Source organism: Strix uralensis, chromosome Z (genome assembly GCF_047716275.1).
Source record: "Strix uralensis isolate ZFMK-TIS-50842 chromosome Z, bStrUra1, whole genome shotgun sequence".
Classification (NCBI taxonomy): Eukaryota; Metazoa; Chordata; class Aves; order Strigiformes; family Strigidae; genus Strix; species Strix uralensis.
In genome coordinates this window covers 100,031,765-100,049,259 of record NC_134012.1, presented here as the reverse complement: position 1 = coordinate 100,049,259, position 17,495 = coordinate 100,031,765, and the positions used below count along the sequence as shown (strand labels likewise).

The window sequence follows — 17,495 nt, the reverse complement described above, 5'->3', positions numbered from 1 at the left end:
CTGGTGAGGCCACACCTGGAGTGTTGTGTCCAGTTTTGGGCACCTCAATACGAGAGAGATCTCGAGGGGCTGGAGCGAGTGCAGGATCCTGTGAGGAGCCATTGAAGGAGCTGGGACTGTTCAGTGTGAGGAGGAGAAGGCTGAGGGGAGACCTCATCACTCTCTACAGCTCCCTGAAAGGACATTGTAGAGAGGTTGGTGCTGGTCTCTTCCCACAGGTGATTAGTGACAGAACAAGAGGGAACGGCTTTAAACTGCAACAGGGGAGGTTCAAACTGGATATTAGGAAAAAAATTTTCTCAGAAAGAGTGGTCAGAGAGTGGAATAGGCTGCCCAGGGAGGGGGTGGAGTCCCCATCCCTGGATGTGTTTAAGGGTCGTTTGGATGAGCTGTTGGGGGATGTGGTGTAGGGGAGAACTTTGTAGAGTCGGGCTGAGGGTTGGACTCGATGATCCCAAGGGTCTTTTCCAACCTGAAGGATTCTGTGATTCTATGTTGTAAGGAAAAGCTGTAAGAACAGGGTAAATTGAAAATTCCCCCAACAGGTGTCTTCAGCAGGATGCATCCTCTATACAGACAAGACCTGAGGTAATGAGACCTAAAAAAGGCATTTCTCCCGTGTCAGTTTTCAGACAGGACTTTCCCAGGGCCAGCACTAATATCTACTTGGGTAGAAGCAGATAATATCTATTATCTACTTGGGTAGCCCTAAAACTTGGGACTGATTTGGCTTTTTCCCCAAAGTGTTAACTTTTTATGGGCAAATAAAAATACGGTAAATAATACTGTTTAAAGAGTAATAGAAGTTGTCTTCTGCAGCAAACGACTACAAATACATACTGGATGAGCTATCAACAACACTTTCTGAAACATTCTCTTCCAGTTCTTCATTAGTCAGTCAGCTCATGGAGGTGTTTTGGTTAATTTTAAGGCTTGAAAACCACTTTTTTCACCAGCACCTTTGCACAGCAGTGATTCAATTCAGAGCACCTCACCCAGTATAATACCCAAAGCTGATGTTTTGCCTTCACATCCGACAGCTACATTCGGGGGGTGTTATCACCTTTTCAGCAATTTTAATTGGCCAGAGGACAGATTAGGCTATCATCTTCAATTATTAGTTTGCCAAATGTTTGCCTCTACTATGCTGTCCCCATGGCCCCTATATCTAGAATCAAGCCCCAGTAACACTGGTCTCAACCACAGCTGCACACCCCTTCCTTAATGCAGAAGACACTCCTTGTCTTTGAAGTTTTTTTGGACAAAAAGTGGTTTTTGATTTACCTTGATAGGTAAATCCTCTGCTCAAAAGGGTTTGCACAACATTTCCTCTATAAATAATTTATTTTAATACCCAAAAGCCAGCATGCATAGCAAGGGGAATTTCTCTTTCTGGCTCCCTCAGTGCTTTATCATACTACAAATTTTATTCTTTCCATTCACCACCAGATTGTCAAGTCCTCCCTAGCTGCTGTATTACTCCATTTTCACAAAATAAACAGTTTTTCTAGTGACTTCAGGGGAAAACGAAGGCACTGAGCACTTCTGAGAAAGCCTTCTTCATTTTATTCTTGCTTTAATGACTTTACAATTCCTGTTTAAAACTCCTCTTAGCCCATACGCAGCTCTCCAGACCTGCCAGTCTCCCTTGGCCTGAGGCAGAGCTGGTTTTTCCCCAGCAATTAGGGCAACCCTAGCTCAGTAATTCCCATCCCACTTACACAGACTCCTCTCCCTGTCTCCTGTTTAAAACTCTGCCAGCTGGGAGGGACCTCCTGGCTTTGGCTACTGCTTCCTACTAAGGGTATTCCTTTCTCTCAACGATAAATCAATTATTGCTGCATTGTGTGATCTGGCCTCATCCAGGACAGCATCTGACCCTCCACCTGTGGCACAGAGGAGCAGGCAGGCTCCAGCATGCCTGTCAGACGACCACATAGGCAACAACGGCTATGGAGGGGATGTATCAACCATCTGCTGCAGCTCCTGGCCACGCATAGCTCACGGCCACTGCCAGACAAGCTGGTCACACACCGGTGCAGTATCAGGTCACAGAAGCACAGAAGGGGTTGGGGTGGGAATGGACCTTCAGAGATCGTCTGGTCCAACCCCTTGCTAAAGCAGGGTCACCTAGAGCTGGTTGCCCAGGACCATGTCCAGATGGCTTTTGAATATCTCCAAGAATCACAGAGTCACAGAATCATCAAGGTTGGAAAAGCCCTTGAAGATCCTCCAGTCTAACCATGAACCTCACCCTGACCGTTCCCAACTCCACCAGATCCCTCAGCGCTGGGTCAACCCGACTCTTCAACCCCTCCAGGGATGGGGACTCCCCCCCTGCCCTGGGCAGCCCATTCCAACGCCCAACAACCCCTTCTGCAAAGAAATCCTTCCTAAGAGCCAGTCTGACCCTGCCCTGGCGCAGCCTGAGGCCATTCCCTCTTGGCCTGGCGCTGGTTCCTTGGCTCAAGAGACTCATCCCCCCTCTCTGCACCCTCCTTTCAGGGAGTTGTAGAGGGCCATGAGGTCTCCCCTCAGCCTCCTCTTCTCCACACTAAACCCCCCCAGTTCCCTTAGCCGCTCCCCATCACACCTGTGCTCCAGACCCTGCACCAGCTCCGTTGCCCTTCTCTGGACACGCTCGAGTCATTCAATGGCCTTTTTGGAGTGAGGGGCCCAAAACTGAACCCACTCATCGAGGGGCAGCCTCACCAGTGCCGAGTGCAGGGTTAAGCTTGGTGCCTACGAGGAGTCCCAAAGCCTTTTCTGCCAAGCTGCTTTCCAGGACATGCACGGCTCTGTTCTGCTCCCAGCTGTCCTACAGTTCCTTTACTTTTTGAGGCCTTGAAAACCCATAGGAAGTCTTTCCCCCATTTATTCTACTGGAAAAAAAGCAATTTAAAAACCTAGTACACATGCTTTCTGTGGTCCCTCAGACTCTGTGAAAACCCTGATTTGCAAAATAATTAAAAATCCTGAACAAGTTGGCTTTGGATTGGAGCAAAAAGCACCAAAGCTCTGAGCCCCTACCAAGGTGTCCTCAATGGCCAGCAGCATCAACAGGCCCAGGAGAGACTTACCACTGATCTCGTGCCGGTCATCAGCCACAATTTCAAAAGCTTTAAACCACGTGTGAAGTACAGAGGTGGGACGTAACCGACAAAACTGTACTGAGCCTCCAAAGCCATGGGAGACTCTTCAAAAAATATTTTATCTGAATATTCAGCTGCGATGTACAACTAGGGGCCATGTTTCAGCTTGTCTTCAAAACACACTGCAGAGCTGCTCGGCAGGTACGGTGGGAAGTGTTTGCTTTTTCCTTTTCTTCCTCAAATGAAAACAATGAGCAGCAGCCAAAAGGCTCTGAAAATGTGTGGCACTATTTCAGGGGAAAAATAACCCCCAACCTAAACCAACATCTACTTGCAGTTTTTACATGCTGCAAACTCACACACTCAAGAGGGGATTCTGGTTTTAGTGGGTTTGTTTTTGAGTTATCTTAAATCAGTTTTCTCCTTAGAGGTGTCCAAGCATGTCTTTTTCTGTTCCCTGAGCCTAACTCCGGTGTTATCTTCCCATCCTGAAAAGCCAGCATGTATCCCACGAAGCGTAAGGGGTGGGATGTCCTTGCGGAGACACCACACGCCAGTGCAAAGCAAGAAATCCTGCCCCAAATTCTCCGATTTCTAATGCTTAAACCTCTGCCTTGGGGCCAGTGTGCTGCTGCTAGTCAAAATCACAGAGCATCACGCACCTCTGAGGACAACAGGACCACTGTTAGGAGAAAGCAGCACCACCCTTTTCACTCTCATTCTCCCCAAAAACAGAGAGCCTGCAGGGCAAGAGCTTGCTGCAATTATAACTTCAGCTGAGCATGGATGGATTTATCAGCCACTGCCAAGCTGGTCTGGATCTGAATGGCCAGTTCAGACACAAACCACCCTCTAGTTCAATATTTGCCTTCAGAACCACCCTAGTTTCTTAATAAGCTGTTCCTGGCTCAGCTACCAGATCCTGCGACTTTCACCTCACGAGCTATGAACCAAATAGCAAAGGACACCTAAACCATGGTAGAGTTAATCCTAAAGCCTGGGGAGAATTCTCAGAGCTGGTGACAAGGCAGATGCCTTTAATCTGCCCTGAAATATTGCTTGGGACATGGGCAGCGGGGCCACGTGGCTGTTGTGTGTCTCCTCCTGTAAGGAAAAGCGGAGGTTGGGATTCTCCCGACGCAAAGGGATCCTGTCAGCTCCATGGTAAAGCAAACACACCTTGGCAGTATAACACTGCTGGGGAAAATGAAGGAAATTCCCAGTTCACACATCAACTACAGGAAAGAGCCACTTTCTATTCCCCCTGGATAAAGTGTCCTTCAGCTCTCAACATCTTGCAAAGGGGTAACAAAGTGGGACTTCTCGAGCTGTGACTGTCAGAAGCACTTTGACACCACCAGACCTCTGGTTTCAGAGACCTGAAAACCGTGAGACTTGTGAAGAGACCAAAGTGTGTTCAGGGCCAGATCCATAACCCGGCCATCCAACGCGTCTTCTCACAGCCTCAGGGACCGCTTAGCCAGACTAAGGTTGTTCCCCAGAAGGGCACAGGAAAGGGTAAAGTTTCTCTCACCATAGCTGCATCACCATCTGAACACTTCCCCTTTCCTGACCACACAGCACCAACATCTTAGTTTTAAATTTTGTCCGTGAGGCCCCTACGCATACAGCAAAGTTCATTTTCCTGAAAGTCAGTTAAGTTCTGCTTCCTGATTTTGGGCAGAGTAGTTTAAAATAAGGGGAACTTTGCCCCTTTGAGGCAAAGCGGATCACGCCGAAGTGCCCAGGTTTGATACCAACCCATGGCACCAGCCCCATCCGATGACCACTCCGACTCACATGGCTGTTTTCCCCCCACGGTTCATCAAGGAGTTCACAGCAGAGCTAGAAACAAATCCACCACTTTTCCCACCCAACACTCCTCACGCTGGGTCAAGGTGTCCCCCAGCCCTCCCCAATCCATTGTCAGTCTCAGGGAACCCCAGCCAATACCATGGCTCCATCAGAAGGGCAGAAAGAAGGAGCCCAGGGAGGGGGAAGCCTATCCTGAGGCTCGAGCATGTCCAAAGAAGGGCAACGGAGCTGGTGCAGGGTCTGGAGCACAGGTGTGATGGGGAGCGGCTGAGGGAACTGGGGGGGTTTAGTGTGGAGAAGAGGAGGCTGAGGGGAGACCTCATGGCCCTCTGCAACTCCCTGAAAGGAGGGTACAGAGAGGGGGGATGAGTCTCTTGAATCAAGCAGTAAGCAATAGGACAAGAGGTGATGGCCTCAAATTGTACCAGGGAAGGTTTAGACTAGATATTAAGAAGTATTTCTTTGCACAAGGGGTTGTTGGGCGTTGGAATGGGCTGCCCACGGAGGTGGTGGAGTCCCCATCCCTGGATGTGTTTAAGAGTAGGGTCGACATAGTGCTGAGGGATCTGGTGGAGTTGGGAACTGTCAGTGCTAGGTTAATGGTTGGACTGGATGATCTTCAAGGTCTTTTCCAACCTAGACGATTCTGTGATTCTGTGATAACTCCTGCAACCATCTGGAGTTAAATCCCAACCCAGAAACTGTAGTTCACACCTCTCCTTAGCAACAAGGCAGAACCCAGCTGGGTTTTCTGAAGCGTCAGTAAAGCTCCTGAATGACCTCAAACACACCCCAAGAGTGTGCGGGTGCAGAGAGAGCCAGGGGTCAGCTGGGGAAATCCTGGTCTGGCTTCATCTCTGGCAGGTAGAGCAAACCCTGCCATGGATCAGGCTCCTGGGCTTCTCCTCCTTGGACAGTCCCGTTGACCTGTCAACAGATCAAATTCTGCTCTCTCCAATACACCAGTCCTGCTAAAACCACCTGGGAAATAACTTTATCCTCCTCTCTACTGCTGGGCAAGTGAAGCAAGGCTGGGGATGTGCCGACCTCTGATAAAAAGTGAATGGGAAAAGAGGGCAAATAGGGTTTTCACTGCAGCAGCACTTAAGGTAACCTTTTGGTGATGAAGTCCCCAGGACTTCTGGTGGATGCCAAACCCTCTCTGGAAGCAGAGGTCTGTTTAGTGACAACGAAGCTGAAGGAGAAGGTCAGCAGATCATATGAACATCCCCATGTGAGGACAGGCTGAGAGAGTTGGGGGGGTTCAGCTGGAGAAGAGAAGGCTCCGGGGAGACCTTAGAGCGGCCTCCCAGGACTGAAAGGGGCTACAGGAAAGGGGGGAGGGACTCTTGATCAGGGGGTAGGGATAGGACGAGGGGTGATGTTTTTAAACTGACAGAGGGGAGATTTAGATGAGATGTAAGGAAAAAATTCTTCCCTGTGAGGGTGGTGAGGCCCTGGCACAGGTTGTCCAGAGAAGCTGTGGCTGCCCCCTCCCTGGAAGGGTTCAAGGCCAGGTTGGACGGGGCTTTGGGCAACCTGGGCTAGTGGAAGGTGTCCCTGCCCAGGGCCGGGGGGTGGCACTGGGTGATCTTTAAGGTCCCTTCCAACCCAAACCAGTCTGTGATTCTGTGATAAGGTGCTAATGGCTGAATTCAGCAGCACAACTTTGGGATTAAAGAAGGGTTAGAAGAAAAGCAACCTGGGAGGGTGTTCACATCACATTATACAGAAATATCAGAGCATGACACTTAAATCTAGTTTTAAGATTTCAGTTTCTTCCCTTGGACCAGCAGGTGAATCCCAGCATATCACGTCTCTCCTTCAACGAGCATCATCACATCCCACTCAGCCAAGTCCCCTCACAAGACACTGCGAAGAACATCGGCGTCTCATCTGCCCCTTCCTCTTCCTCTTTTAGGTGACCTGAGTTAAACCAGCATCCCCAGTCTTCACCTAGGAGAGGCCAACACCCATTTACCAAAACAACCACACACTTGGACCTAATTAGTAGGTGGTAAAAAGCAAATTGGAGGTGGGCAGATGTCCCACAGCTTGAAGCACCACCCTTGGGAACTGTGTAGTTAAAACAGCTTCAATCAATGCCTTGTTTGTGGGGGTTATGCACATCTACAGCCCCCCCAATCCACCCCCTGTAGCAGAACAACCTGCAGATACGATGCTGAGCCTGGTGGGTAAGAGTGAAGTTGCTTTTTCACCTTATTTAGGAAGCTGCTATTTGTTATTCTGCAAAATCTGTCTTTCTTCACTTCTGCACTCTGATCAAATGACCAGAGATCCAAAAGAAGATTTATTGCATTTTTAGGACATTTCTAAGCAATAACCTTTGTCGAAGCACTGTAACTGCACTGGTTGCTGAATACACTGGTGGTGAATTATTTCCCATAATCATTTCTAAGTCAGGCAAGATTTGCAGCGTGCAATGCCTGAGCATGAATTACTCCTTAGAGAAGGACTCTCATGCTCTTTGCAGATCTTATGTTTTGATAAAGATCTGGAGCCTTGTGCTTGGAGAGCCCCAACTTTTAGAAATGTTCTGAAAGACCAGAAAGGAGTCAGGTTCCTCTTTCCCCACCCTCTTAAAACCTGAATTCCAGGTTCTGCAGTTCTGCTGCAGGAATGCTGTTACCACACGTAATGGTGGCGGCAGCATCTAAACGCCACAAGCTTTGGGGCTGCTCTTCCTAGTGTAAAAAAAAAAACAAAGGGCTGATCTAGGTCACCCCAAATTCAGAGGCTATAGGCAGGGAGAAGGATAATTACTGATTGTCCGTGGATCCAGATGACATAATAGCTTCAATCACGATTAGAGAGTTTCCCTACAGCAGAAGAAAAGATACCAAAGACATTTCTAGGAGGAAATAAAACTGTTGCTTGATTTTTAAAAAGCCAAGCAATGATGCTAATCTGAGGTATGCCGGAGCTGAAGCTCGGGGGATTTCCACACACAAATAGTGGGATGGTCCGATGTTTCTCTGCGGGTATTTTGAAAAATCACCACAAAACAAACGTACGCGGTGAGATGACGTTACTTGCGGCGCAGCAAGTAGCTTCCGTTCAAGCTAACGATACGAGAGTTACCTGGAACACATGCAGCACCGAGCCCCCATAAAGAAGGTGAAGAACTGGGAGGGGAGAAGCTCCTCCCTACAACCCTGTATTTACAAAGCAGGGCACAACACCCCACAAGAGCTCAGGGTTTAATTCAAGCAGTATTTCCATTTTTTATTTCTTTTTCCCATGTAGCTTCTCTCTTTGGGAAGAGTTCTTTCCTTTAATTCTTCCCTGCTTCAGAAAAGTCCTTCTGCCTTTCCCATTCCCCAGCCCTGCTCGGCTGGGTGATGGGGGAAGAGCAGAGCAGGGGGGTGCTGCTGTGCTGAGCCCTAACCCGAGCTGTGCACCCCCCGGCCCTCGCTCTCAGGCTGCCACCGGCACGTCGAAAGCCTCCTTTGCAAAACACCCTTTTGAAAATACTCAAGTGCTACAAAGCAGATGTGAATGCCCAAACCACGCTCCAGTTTTAACTGGGCCCCTTCTCCCACAGCAGCACCTAAGACCTCGGATGAAGATGGGGGCGGGTTAAACAAACTTCCCCGTGCAGGGGAAAAGCCCGAGACTGGTTACCAGAATAATCACCTCCTCTTCTGAGCAGCCACCTACCCCAGGCCCTGCTGTCACTGTCACAAGGCTGCCGTGCCACGAGCCTCTGACACCGAGCCCCCCAACTCAACAGGGGTTAGGCTAAAAAATACATGACCCCTCACTTTTTCTTTGTAAGTAATTATTGAGGAAGCCATTTGGAAAGGCATAATTGTAGCAAAATATAGTTGGAAGAAAGTTCTTGGCCACTTTTCTCCCCCAGACACTCCACACCCCAAACTGGGAGGGCAGCCCCTGCACAATACCCTCACCCCACTGCAGCCAAGCAGCTCCCTTTGTTTCCAACCACAAAATAAGCGTGTAGACACACCTTTAAAAAAATTACTAAAAACCTCACTACATTAAAAACACCCCACACAAATCCCCTGAACTCCAACAGCATTTTTTCCTTCAGAAAGTTAAAAATCCAAATCATTTTGTATTTTAAAATATGTATATAGGGTTTTTTCTATAGAAATGAATTAAGTCACCTGCACATCAGTAAACTAAATGCCCGCTTAACTCTGGAACCCTCGCTTAACCAGAACACGGTCATGTCCCACAGCACCAGCTCCTTCTGCCAGAGCCCTTCATGGCACCCAACACCCGGGACTGCGACCCCCACGTAAACCACGGGGGTCCAGGTCCGCATACCCCCACCCCGGGGGTCCCTGCACCCCACGGCCGTACCCAGAAAGCCAGGCTCAGCAGCAGCAGCACGGTCTTGGAGGTGATCACGCCGCAGTCCATGTCGTGGGGCTGAGAGAGCAGGGCTGGGACTAACGAGCAGGGACAGGCTTTGGGTCCCGCGTGGGGCCGCCCCTGGGCCCGCCCCATCTCTTCCCCCCACCCAGGGAGGGGCCGGTCAGTGGTTCCTTATGGCCAACAAGGCACTTTCTCAAGCAGGGGGTTGGGGAGCACCGAGAACAAACGTCAAAGCAAATTATTGTTGGCTTCGACGTGCGCTTTTTTTTTTTTTTTTAAACTTTTGCAACATTCATTCTTAGTTAAACCGAGCTTTTGTGAAAAGCTCTCACTTGCGGCTAAAAGGTTTCCATCAACTCTGCCTTCCCGGATTGCTAACCCACAGCTGTGTGTCTCCATTTCTCAGCCTTTCGGGTCTGGCACCGTCTCACGCCCGTCTTTTCAATCGTATGCGCCTCGAAAAGCAGGAATACAGCTACAACTTGGGTTTGGATACTCAGCAGTCTGTCCTAACCGCTGAAATGTGAGGCTGAGCAGCCACAGGGAGAGGGATTTCAATCTGGTGGCTGCAGAGGGCATGAAAACATTGCTTTCTTTTCATCAGCCAAACCTCGTGCTTTTAGAAACAAGCCAAAGGTGTAGGGCTGGGAGCCAGGGGTTTGTTTTGGAAAGAAGACCTGAACTGAGCTGAACTCAACTCTCCGCTGGGCTGCAGGATGCAGTGATAACAAGTTTCCAGTCTTTCTCACAAAAATAGATGTGAGCTTTCCTTCGGGGGATATGGATTTTGGAGAGGTTGTGCTGAAGTAGCTCTCCAGCAGGAAATCGGAGAGATTACAGACAGTCTCTGCCCACAGCCCATGAATTTAAGCCACAGGAGGGCCTGTGCCCGCTGCCAAAATCACAGAAATCCTCACGCTGAAAGTGGGGTGAAGCCGATTTGCAAAACTAAATTCCTTTAAGGGTAAAGATCAGCGCAGTCAGACCTTGATGACTGCTGACAGAGCCCCTCCTGCCAGCAAGCCTGTTTTTGTTGTGATAGTGTCTATTGTAGCAATAAATATTAACAGTGTATAATTGTGGAGTATTTCTTCATTTAAAAAAAAGCCCAGCATTTTCACTTTTCCTTGCAGCATGGCAGGCTGAGGTGTTAATAAAGAAAGGAAATCACGTGGAAACCATTTATCTTCATAATTTTGTGCGAATGAGTGGTAATCTGGGGGAAATACTTTGAAGGAGAATGAAAGGGCAAATTCTGAAGTTTCATTTGAAATTAAATGTAAAGGAATAATAATAAAAAAAACCAAACCAACAAGGAAACCACCTTGCCAACCAAACCATCTTTAATATCAAAATATTTTTTCCATTTTGGTTGCTTGTTAGTTCTCTATTTTATTTAAAAATAAAATAAAGGTAGTTTCAGAATGAGAATGAAACAGCATTCTTAATCAAAATGTTACCAGCTGTATGCTGTTTCTTTCAAAACAAAACATTATTAAAATCAACAACAGCTGATTTTGTATTAAATTGGCCTCAAAAGTAACTTGCCAGAACAAGGATGTGCCTGTGGAGACGTATCCCAACCATCGCAGACAGCCCCGGTTATGATATTCTGCATCATTCTCAACCAAATTAGTCTTAAAATCAGGAATTTCCTGTTGAACATGTGATTTTTAAAAAGCAGTAAGCTGGAAATGTCACAGTCAGCTTTGGAAAGGAGTGGGGAAAAAGGGAAATTCAAAGTATCTAACACAATAACAGCACGACAGACTAAAAGGAGGCTCAGTTTCCAGACCTGCTCTTTGCCTTGGGACCTTTTGCCCTGGATGAATTGGGTGGGTTTGTTTGGTTTAAGTCTGAATATGTTAAGAAAACAAGATGTTTCCCACTGATTTATTTATTGCCTGTTTTGCAACATGGAAGCTCAACGGTTTGCACTGGAAGCTGGTAGGAAAAGGATCTTTTCTCCCTTATCCACCAGGCATCAATGATGTAAAGACAAAAATTCCCTTCTGCACATCAGGCCATATATTTGAAAATATCACTTTTTAATTTTCTTCCTGCTAGACTAAACAACTTGTCAGCTCTGGTATTTTCCAGAACTGATTCTCTCCCATTAAGCCCCATTTTTCTTGAAGTGCCTAAAAATGGGGAGCATGTTCCCTGAGGGTTTAGCTGTGCCGAAGAAGACGCCGGACCCGCTGGCTTCTCCTGCAGCACCATGGCATCGCTGACTCACTTCCACCTTGTGATCGTCTGTTACTCCAGATCTATTTCTGTCAAAGGAACCGCTTCCGAGTCAGCTGCCCTTGTCCCTTCTGCACCACATCTGATTTTTCAGCCCTTTCCTCCAAATCCTCAAGACCATTTGGAAACTCCATCCCTACCCCAGTCCTAGCCCTCGCCACCTCCACGTGCTCTCCAGATTTAATTTCTCTATTCTCTCCTCCAGGTTATTACTGAAATTAAAACAAAGGAGCCCAGGTGACAGCAAACCACGAGTGACTCTCACTGGGCTGAAGATCGGTCCCAACGGGCAGTGGGAATGAAGCTGCCGTGGGGTGCGGGGAGGTGTTAAAAGCCTTATCATATGATATTTATTGTTTCTTTCCCCACAAGGCCTGTTAACCATCACAGAAGGAAATGAGATTAAAGTGAAACCATTTGTCCTTGACAAATCTACGTTGACTGGTATTCAGCTCCATATTTTCTTCTTAGCTGCTCACGAATGATTTCCCAATTATTTATTCCACTGTCTCTTTGATGTTGTTTTTCAGGAACTGAAGTTAATTGGCCTGTAATTTCCAAGCCTTTCCCCTTTTTTTTTTTTTTTTAAAAAATGAAGCCTATATTCCCCCTTTCTCAGCCTACCAGCACCTCACCTCCCTCCCAAAACCCCCACTGCCAACAGCTCTGAGATGACTGGAAATACTTTTAAAGTTATCTAGGATAAAGCCACAAAGCTCCTTCGAAAACCATCAATTTATCAAACCTCAGCGTAACCTGTCCTTTCCTCATTCTCCCGTTGATTCTAACCTTTATCCCTGCTTTCTGCTGTTCCAGCTGCCGATTGTGCTGGAATTTTTGGTGACCAGTGGTGCAATGGGGACAGAAAATCAGTCTCCTATGGTTGGCATGTGAGGATGATGCAGAGAACCTTTCATAGGGCATGATCTTATTTCTCAGAATGGTTTGGATCGCTTGAAAAGTCTCATGTAAAAATAACAGGAAGGAAATTTACGGTCAGGAGAGATAGCTTTTTAAGCTAAAACCACTGAAATAATCTTTTATGGAAATCACAAAATTAGCAAAAAGTGAAGTTTGAAAAACTCAAAACCGAAATACTTTCAGTTCCTCTTTAAATACTCTGGGAGGGTTACACACTCAGTTCTTGTCCCAGTCATGAAAGAAATGTGTTTCCCAGCAACAAATATTCACCTTTTCTCATTTTTACAGTAGGGAAATTGTTCCTGCGTGGAGTTTAATTAGGAAGGCAAGGACTCTACATGGCTCTCCATCCCACGCCAGCAGAGAGCCCGCCACGGCAGCTGGAGCATCTACGTGTCACGGTTTGAAGTTCAGACCTTGCCATAGTGCTCGACGTAGAATTTGGATTTCCACCACACCTCAGTACTCTGCTGAGCAGGTACTAGAGATAACACTACACCGACCCCAAAGCTGCGCCTGCAGAGATTTCAAGCCTCACGCTCCGCTTTGCTCCATCGACCCTGATTTGCCGGGAGAGGTATTTTGACCACTCCACTGCTCTTACCCCACTTGCTGACCGAGGACAACCAGGTAGGACATAGGCAATGAAACCCTGACAGATGCCTGGTTGGCTCTTCTGTGATATTTCATTGTAGTTACGAGCTAAAGCAACTCAAAGTGGGGTCTCTGGATCCCAGTGGCTGTGGTGAAAGGTTGGCACCTAAAACCAGATGAGACTCTGGGGCTGTGTCCAGCACAGCACTTAAACCAGTAGGTCTGAAGGGGCAGGAATACTGGCAGCACTAGGTACCAGCAGAAGGACAGAGTCTTCCCAGTGAAACCTGGAGTGTGGAAGGAGGAGAAGTGTGCTAAAGAGAGCACTGGCGGGTCAGGTCTTGGGACAGGGAGGTAGGGAAGGACCACAGGAAGCTTTTCAGAAATAAGTGCAGTTTTAATGGCTGGATCCACCAAACTGTAAATCTGCTGGTGGGGCAGCCCTAAGATACAGGGTCTATGTTCATGATGATCTCATGCTGGGATTATTCACCCTTCCTCCACGCCGTGTTCCCTTTTTGTGGTTACTCTTTGCTCTTTCAAGGTTGAGAGAAAGAAAGGAGAATTAACATCTTCTCTACTCGCCTTTGGGCGTGGAGAGGAGAGCAGCTGATCTTCTCCCCCACTCCCTTCCGCTGTGCGGGTTGGGGTAAAAACCAGCATTTGTCTGATGGCGCCTGGCTCAGATGTGGTCGGGGAAGGACTCTCTGATCTTTGCATTTCTACATTTGAACCACAAGGACCAAGCATGACCCGTGCACGCAGCTGACAGCACCAGCCAAGGCCAAACGTAGACCCGTCCCATCCGCCACCTCCTTTCTTCACTCAGAAAGTTCTCAGATCTCATTTCAGCTGCTAATATTTGAAAGCTGACCAGCTACTCATGGGCTCCAACTCAAAATTTCTCAGCCCTCCCGTGAAGTTCGGGGTTGATTAAACATTAAGAATTACTCTCCTCCAACTGGCGTGCCCACACTAGAAGGGATTCCACAGGGAGATACACGGCCGCCACAGAAACACGCGTTTTGTTACAGATAACCCCAAAGAACGCTGATAGTCAACGCTGCTTCCAGCTGCACGATGAAACATCTGCAGGACTCTTAGGCTGCAGTACTTAGTACCGGCACGAATTCCAATTAATCCCGAAGGTGAGAGATGAGAGCTGAGATGTGAGGCTGCCTTCTCGGGGGAAATGGCACATTCCTGCTGCAGCTGGGGCTCTGCACCAAGACACGAGGTGCCGGCTGGCAGGTACCAGCCGTGACACATGGCTGAAGGAAAGGCTTTATTTTTAACTTGTATTTTTAAGGTACGTTAGTAAAAGTTCTGAGCTCTGCTGCTCATGTGAAGCATGTCACTGGAGGCATGTTTGTGTGACTCTCCTATCCCTGTTCCTGACTCAGCCAGTCATGTGGATCCGAGCAAACAGGAAATCCTTCCAAAAAAATGAACTAAAAGTACCCAAAAGACATATAAAATGGGAGTCATGATTTTCCTAAGCAAGTATTTTGCAGATTGCTTTTCATTTTTTCATGCCCCCCCAATTAGAAGGGGGCATGACTGGACGAACCTGAGACAGTCTGAAGTGTGACTGGTGAGGAAACCCTGGGGAAGCTGAGAACTGGAGAGGAACTGGGAACTTCTCAGAGCCCCCCCCGGGAAGCGTCTGTGGAGGAAGAAGGACTTTTCATCCTGTAGAAGGACGGGACCTGGTGTGCCCAAGTCCTGGCTCATGCAGCCACCACAATCCCACACAAAAGGAATAGGCAGCCACTGTGGGAAAAGTTTTGTCTTTTATGAGGGGTGGCGATGACTTTGGTTCCCTTAAACTGAGTTAATTTTTCTTCTAGGGGAAGAAGTAAAAGGTTTCTTTTGTACAAAGGGGGAATTGTTCATCAGTTGATATCAACTTCTCATACTTCCTCAACGAGCAGAAAGGCCCTACTGTCCTTGCTGGATTTTCCCACCACAGATTTTTCTCTTGAAAAACAGCTCCAGTTTGCCAAGTTGCTTTAACTCATGACGTGGTGCTATCCTACCCCCCACTCCTCCCCAGCCCTTCCCTCATGCTGATGTTAGCGTTCCTGCAGGAGGGCCAAGGCAGATCAAGCTCCAGGAGCCAGGTCATCCCGTCATCAGGCTTTAGCGAAGCGAGCTGTATCTTTGTGCTGATCTGTCTGAATGGCGAGAGAAAGGAGAGGTGACCCCATCCCCTTCTGTGACTGGCAGCACTCCCTTGAAAACAGTTTGAAACCTTGGCCCACATCTAAAGCTCTGACTTTTGTGCAGTTGTTGACACCTGAATATCAAATGGGGCTTTTTACTGGAAAGTTACAGAATCCCAGAATCATCTGGGTTGGAAAAGCCCTTGAAGATCCTCCAGTCCAACCATGAACCTCACACTGACCGTTCCCAACTCCACCAGATCCCTCAGCGCTGGGTCAACCCGACTCTTCAACCCCTCCAGGGATGGGGACTCCCCCCCTGCCCTGGGCAGCCCATTCCAACGCCCAACAACCCCTTCTGCAAAGAAATCCTTCCTAAGAGCCAGTCTGACCCTGCCCTGGCGCAGCTTGAGGCCATTCCCTCTTGTCCTGGTGCTTGTTCCTTGGCTCAAGAGACTCATCCCCCCTCTCTGCACCCTCCTTTCAGGGAGTTGTAGAGGGCCATGAGGTCTCCCCTCAGCCTCCTCTTCTCCACACTAAACCCCCCCAGTTCCCTCAGCCGCTCCCCATCAGACCTGTGCTCCAGACCCTGCACCAGCTCCGTTGCCCTTCTCTGGACACGCTCGAGTCATTCAATGGCCTTTTTGGAGTGAGGGGCCCAAAACTGAACCCACTCATCGAGGGGCGGCCTCACCAGTGCCGAGTCCAGGGGTAAGATCCCTTCCCTGTCCCTGCTGGCCACACTAGTGCTGATACAAAGTTCCGTGGCTGTTCCTTAGAGAGAGGTTTCAGGAAGGCCAAGACAGCAAGCCCAGGACAGACCACATGGCATAGTGAGGAAACCCTGGAGAACAACGCAGAGACCAGAACCCCCTTTGGCATGTAAGTTAAGGAGAATCTGTTTCTTCATCTAAAGTTAATGTAAAATAAACTCAAAGTCGCAAGCCATCCATCATGCGTTTGGACTAAAATTAGCTTTTTCAGGAGGAAATCTTTTCAAAGCTGGTGGAGGGACTTCACAAAAAACATTAAAAGGGGGATGGGAGGAGCCACATCCCCCCTATTGTTTTTTAGATCTCCAACAGATGGAAGCGCTGCACGTTTGTATACTGTCTGTATTTTTTTATTACACATAAAATTGATCCGTGTTTTTGTGTAAATGTTAGGACTAAGGCAACACTTCTCATTAAACACCCCATAAAATATTAGGCAAAACTATACTATAGCAAGAAATTCAGCACTCCCAACACTCAAAATATGAGTGTTTTCAGGGGGAAAAGACACAGTTCCCTGCTGTGAAGTTGTTTCCCTCTCCCAAACATCTCACAAGAGGGTAATAGCATAAGACTCTGCTGGAATAAACTCAAGAGATTCCAGTTCAAGCACTACTGCAGTGGCATAACACAGCCTCCAGTGCGTAAATGCATATCATACAGCTTTGTTTGATCATGCAAGGATCCCATCACTCATACGTGAAGAAATTGCACTGCAGGTTTCAGCTGGATGAGAACAAGCTTCGCAGTCAGCTTTAAACATTGACCTTTCTCCCTTTGGATCATTTTTTTCAACTTGTTATCAGCCAAGTCCTGATTATCTGCAAGCAAGCAAAATTCTTGGCAGTATCTGTGTTCCAGGGCTTCAAATCTTCAGCAATAGCTTTTCCCTGTGACTTCTTTTTGGGCGATGAACTTGAAGCAATCGCTGATCCACAGCCAATCTTTTCTTTCCCGTTTTCCTGTGCCCTGGGCAGCTCCAGAGCCCGTCCATTGGCAGGACACGTTTCACAAGAGGCCTGTGGGGTTCACACAGCCACAATCAATGCACTGAACCCATTCTTGCCCTTCAACTTGGATCTTCTGATGCCTGTAGCTGATGCCTGCAAGCAGTTGGTGCTAATTGCTGTAAGGGGCCTCAGACAAGAATGCACCCAAGGACATAATTTTTGCAACTGTGATGGGTCCATCCCAGGGAGGGCAGAGAAACCAACAGACACCTGTGGGAGCCACAGATAAGAAAGCTGAGAAACTTTACAGACAATGAGCCAAGACGAGGCCTTATATGGCAAAAACCTCAGAGTTCATGGAGAGGACACTAAAATACCTCTTCAACAACCACTAGGGACCACCACAGACCACCGAAAACCCCCATGGAAGCCCCTCAGAGACCCTTCCACAGATTTCAGTACGCTTGCGCAATGTATGTATTAGATCCTCTGGAAATAGGTGTGTACTTTTCGGGAATTACATGAATATTCATTTCTTTTATTGTATCTAATAAGTGTGCTTTTGTCTTTCGG

General features: G+C 47.9%; 1 protein-coding gene across 1 annotated transcript in view; it reads right to left on the bottom strand.

The window, feature by feature from the left end:
• The window catches only part of LOC141937583 (tetraspanin-36-like), a 28,843-nt gene extending 19,485 nt beyond the window's left edge, over positions 1-9,358 (bottom strand). Inside the window, exon 1 of the mRNA XM_074855486.1 lies at positions 9,258-9,358. Coding sequence (XP_074711587.1) covers positions 9,258-9,317 — 60 coding nt within the window. The 5' untranslated portion in view covers positions 9,318-9,358. The remainder of the gene's footprint in view (positions 1-9,257) is intronic.
• Between the last annotated feature and the right edge of the window lie 8,137 nt (positions 9,359-17,495).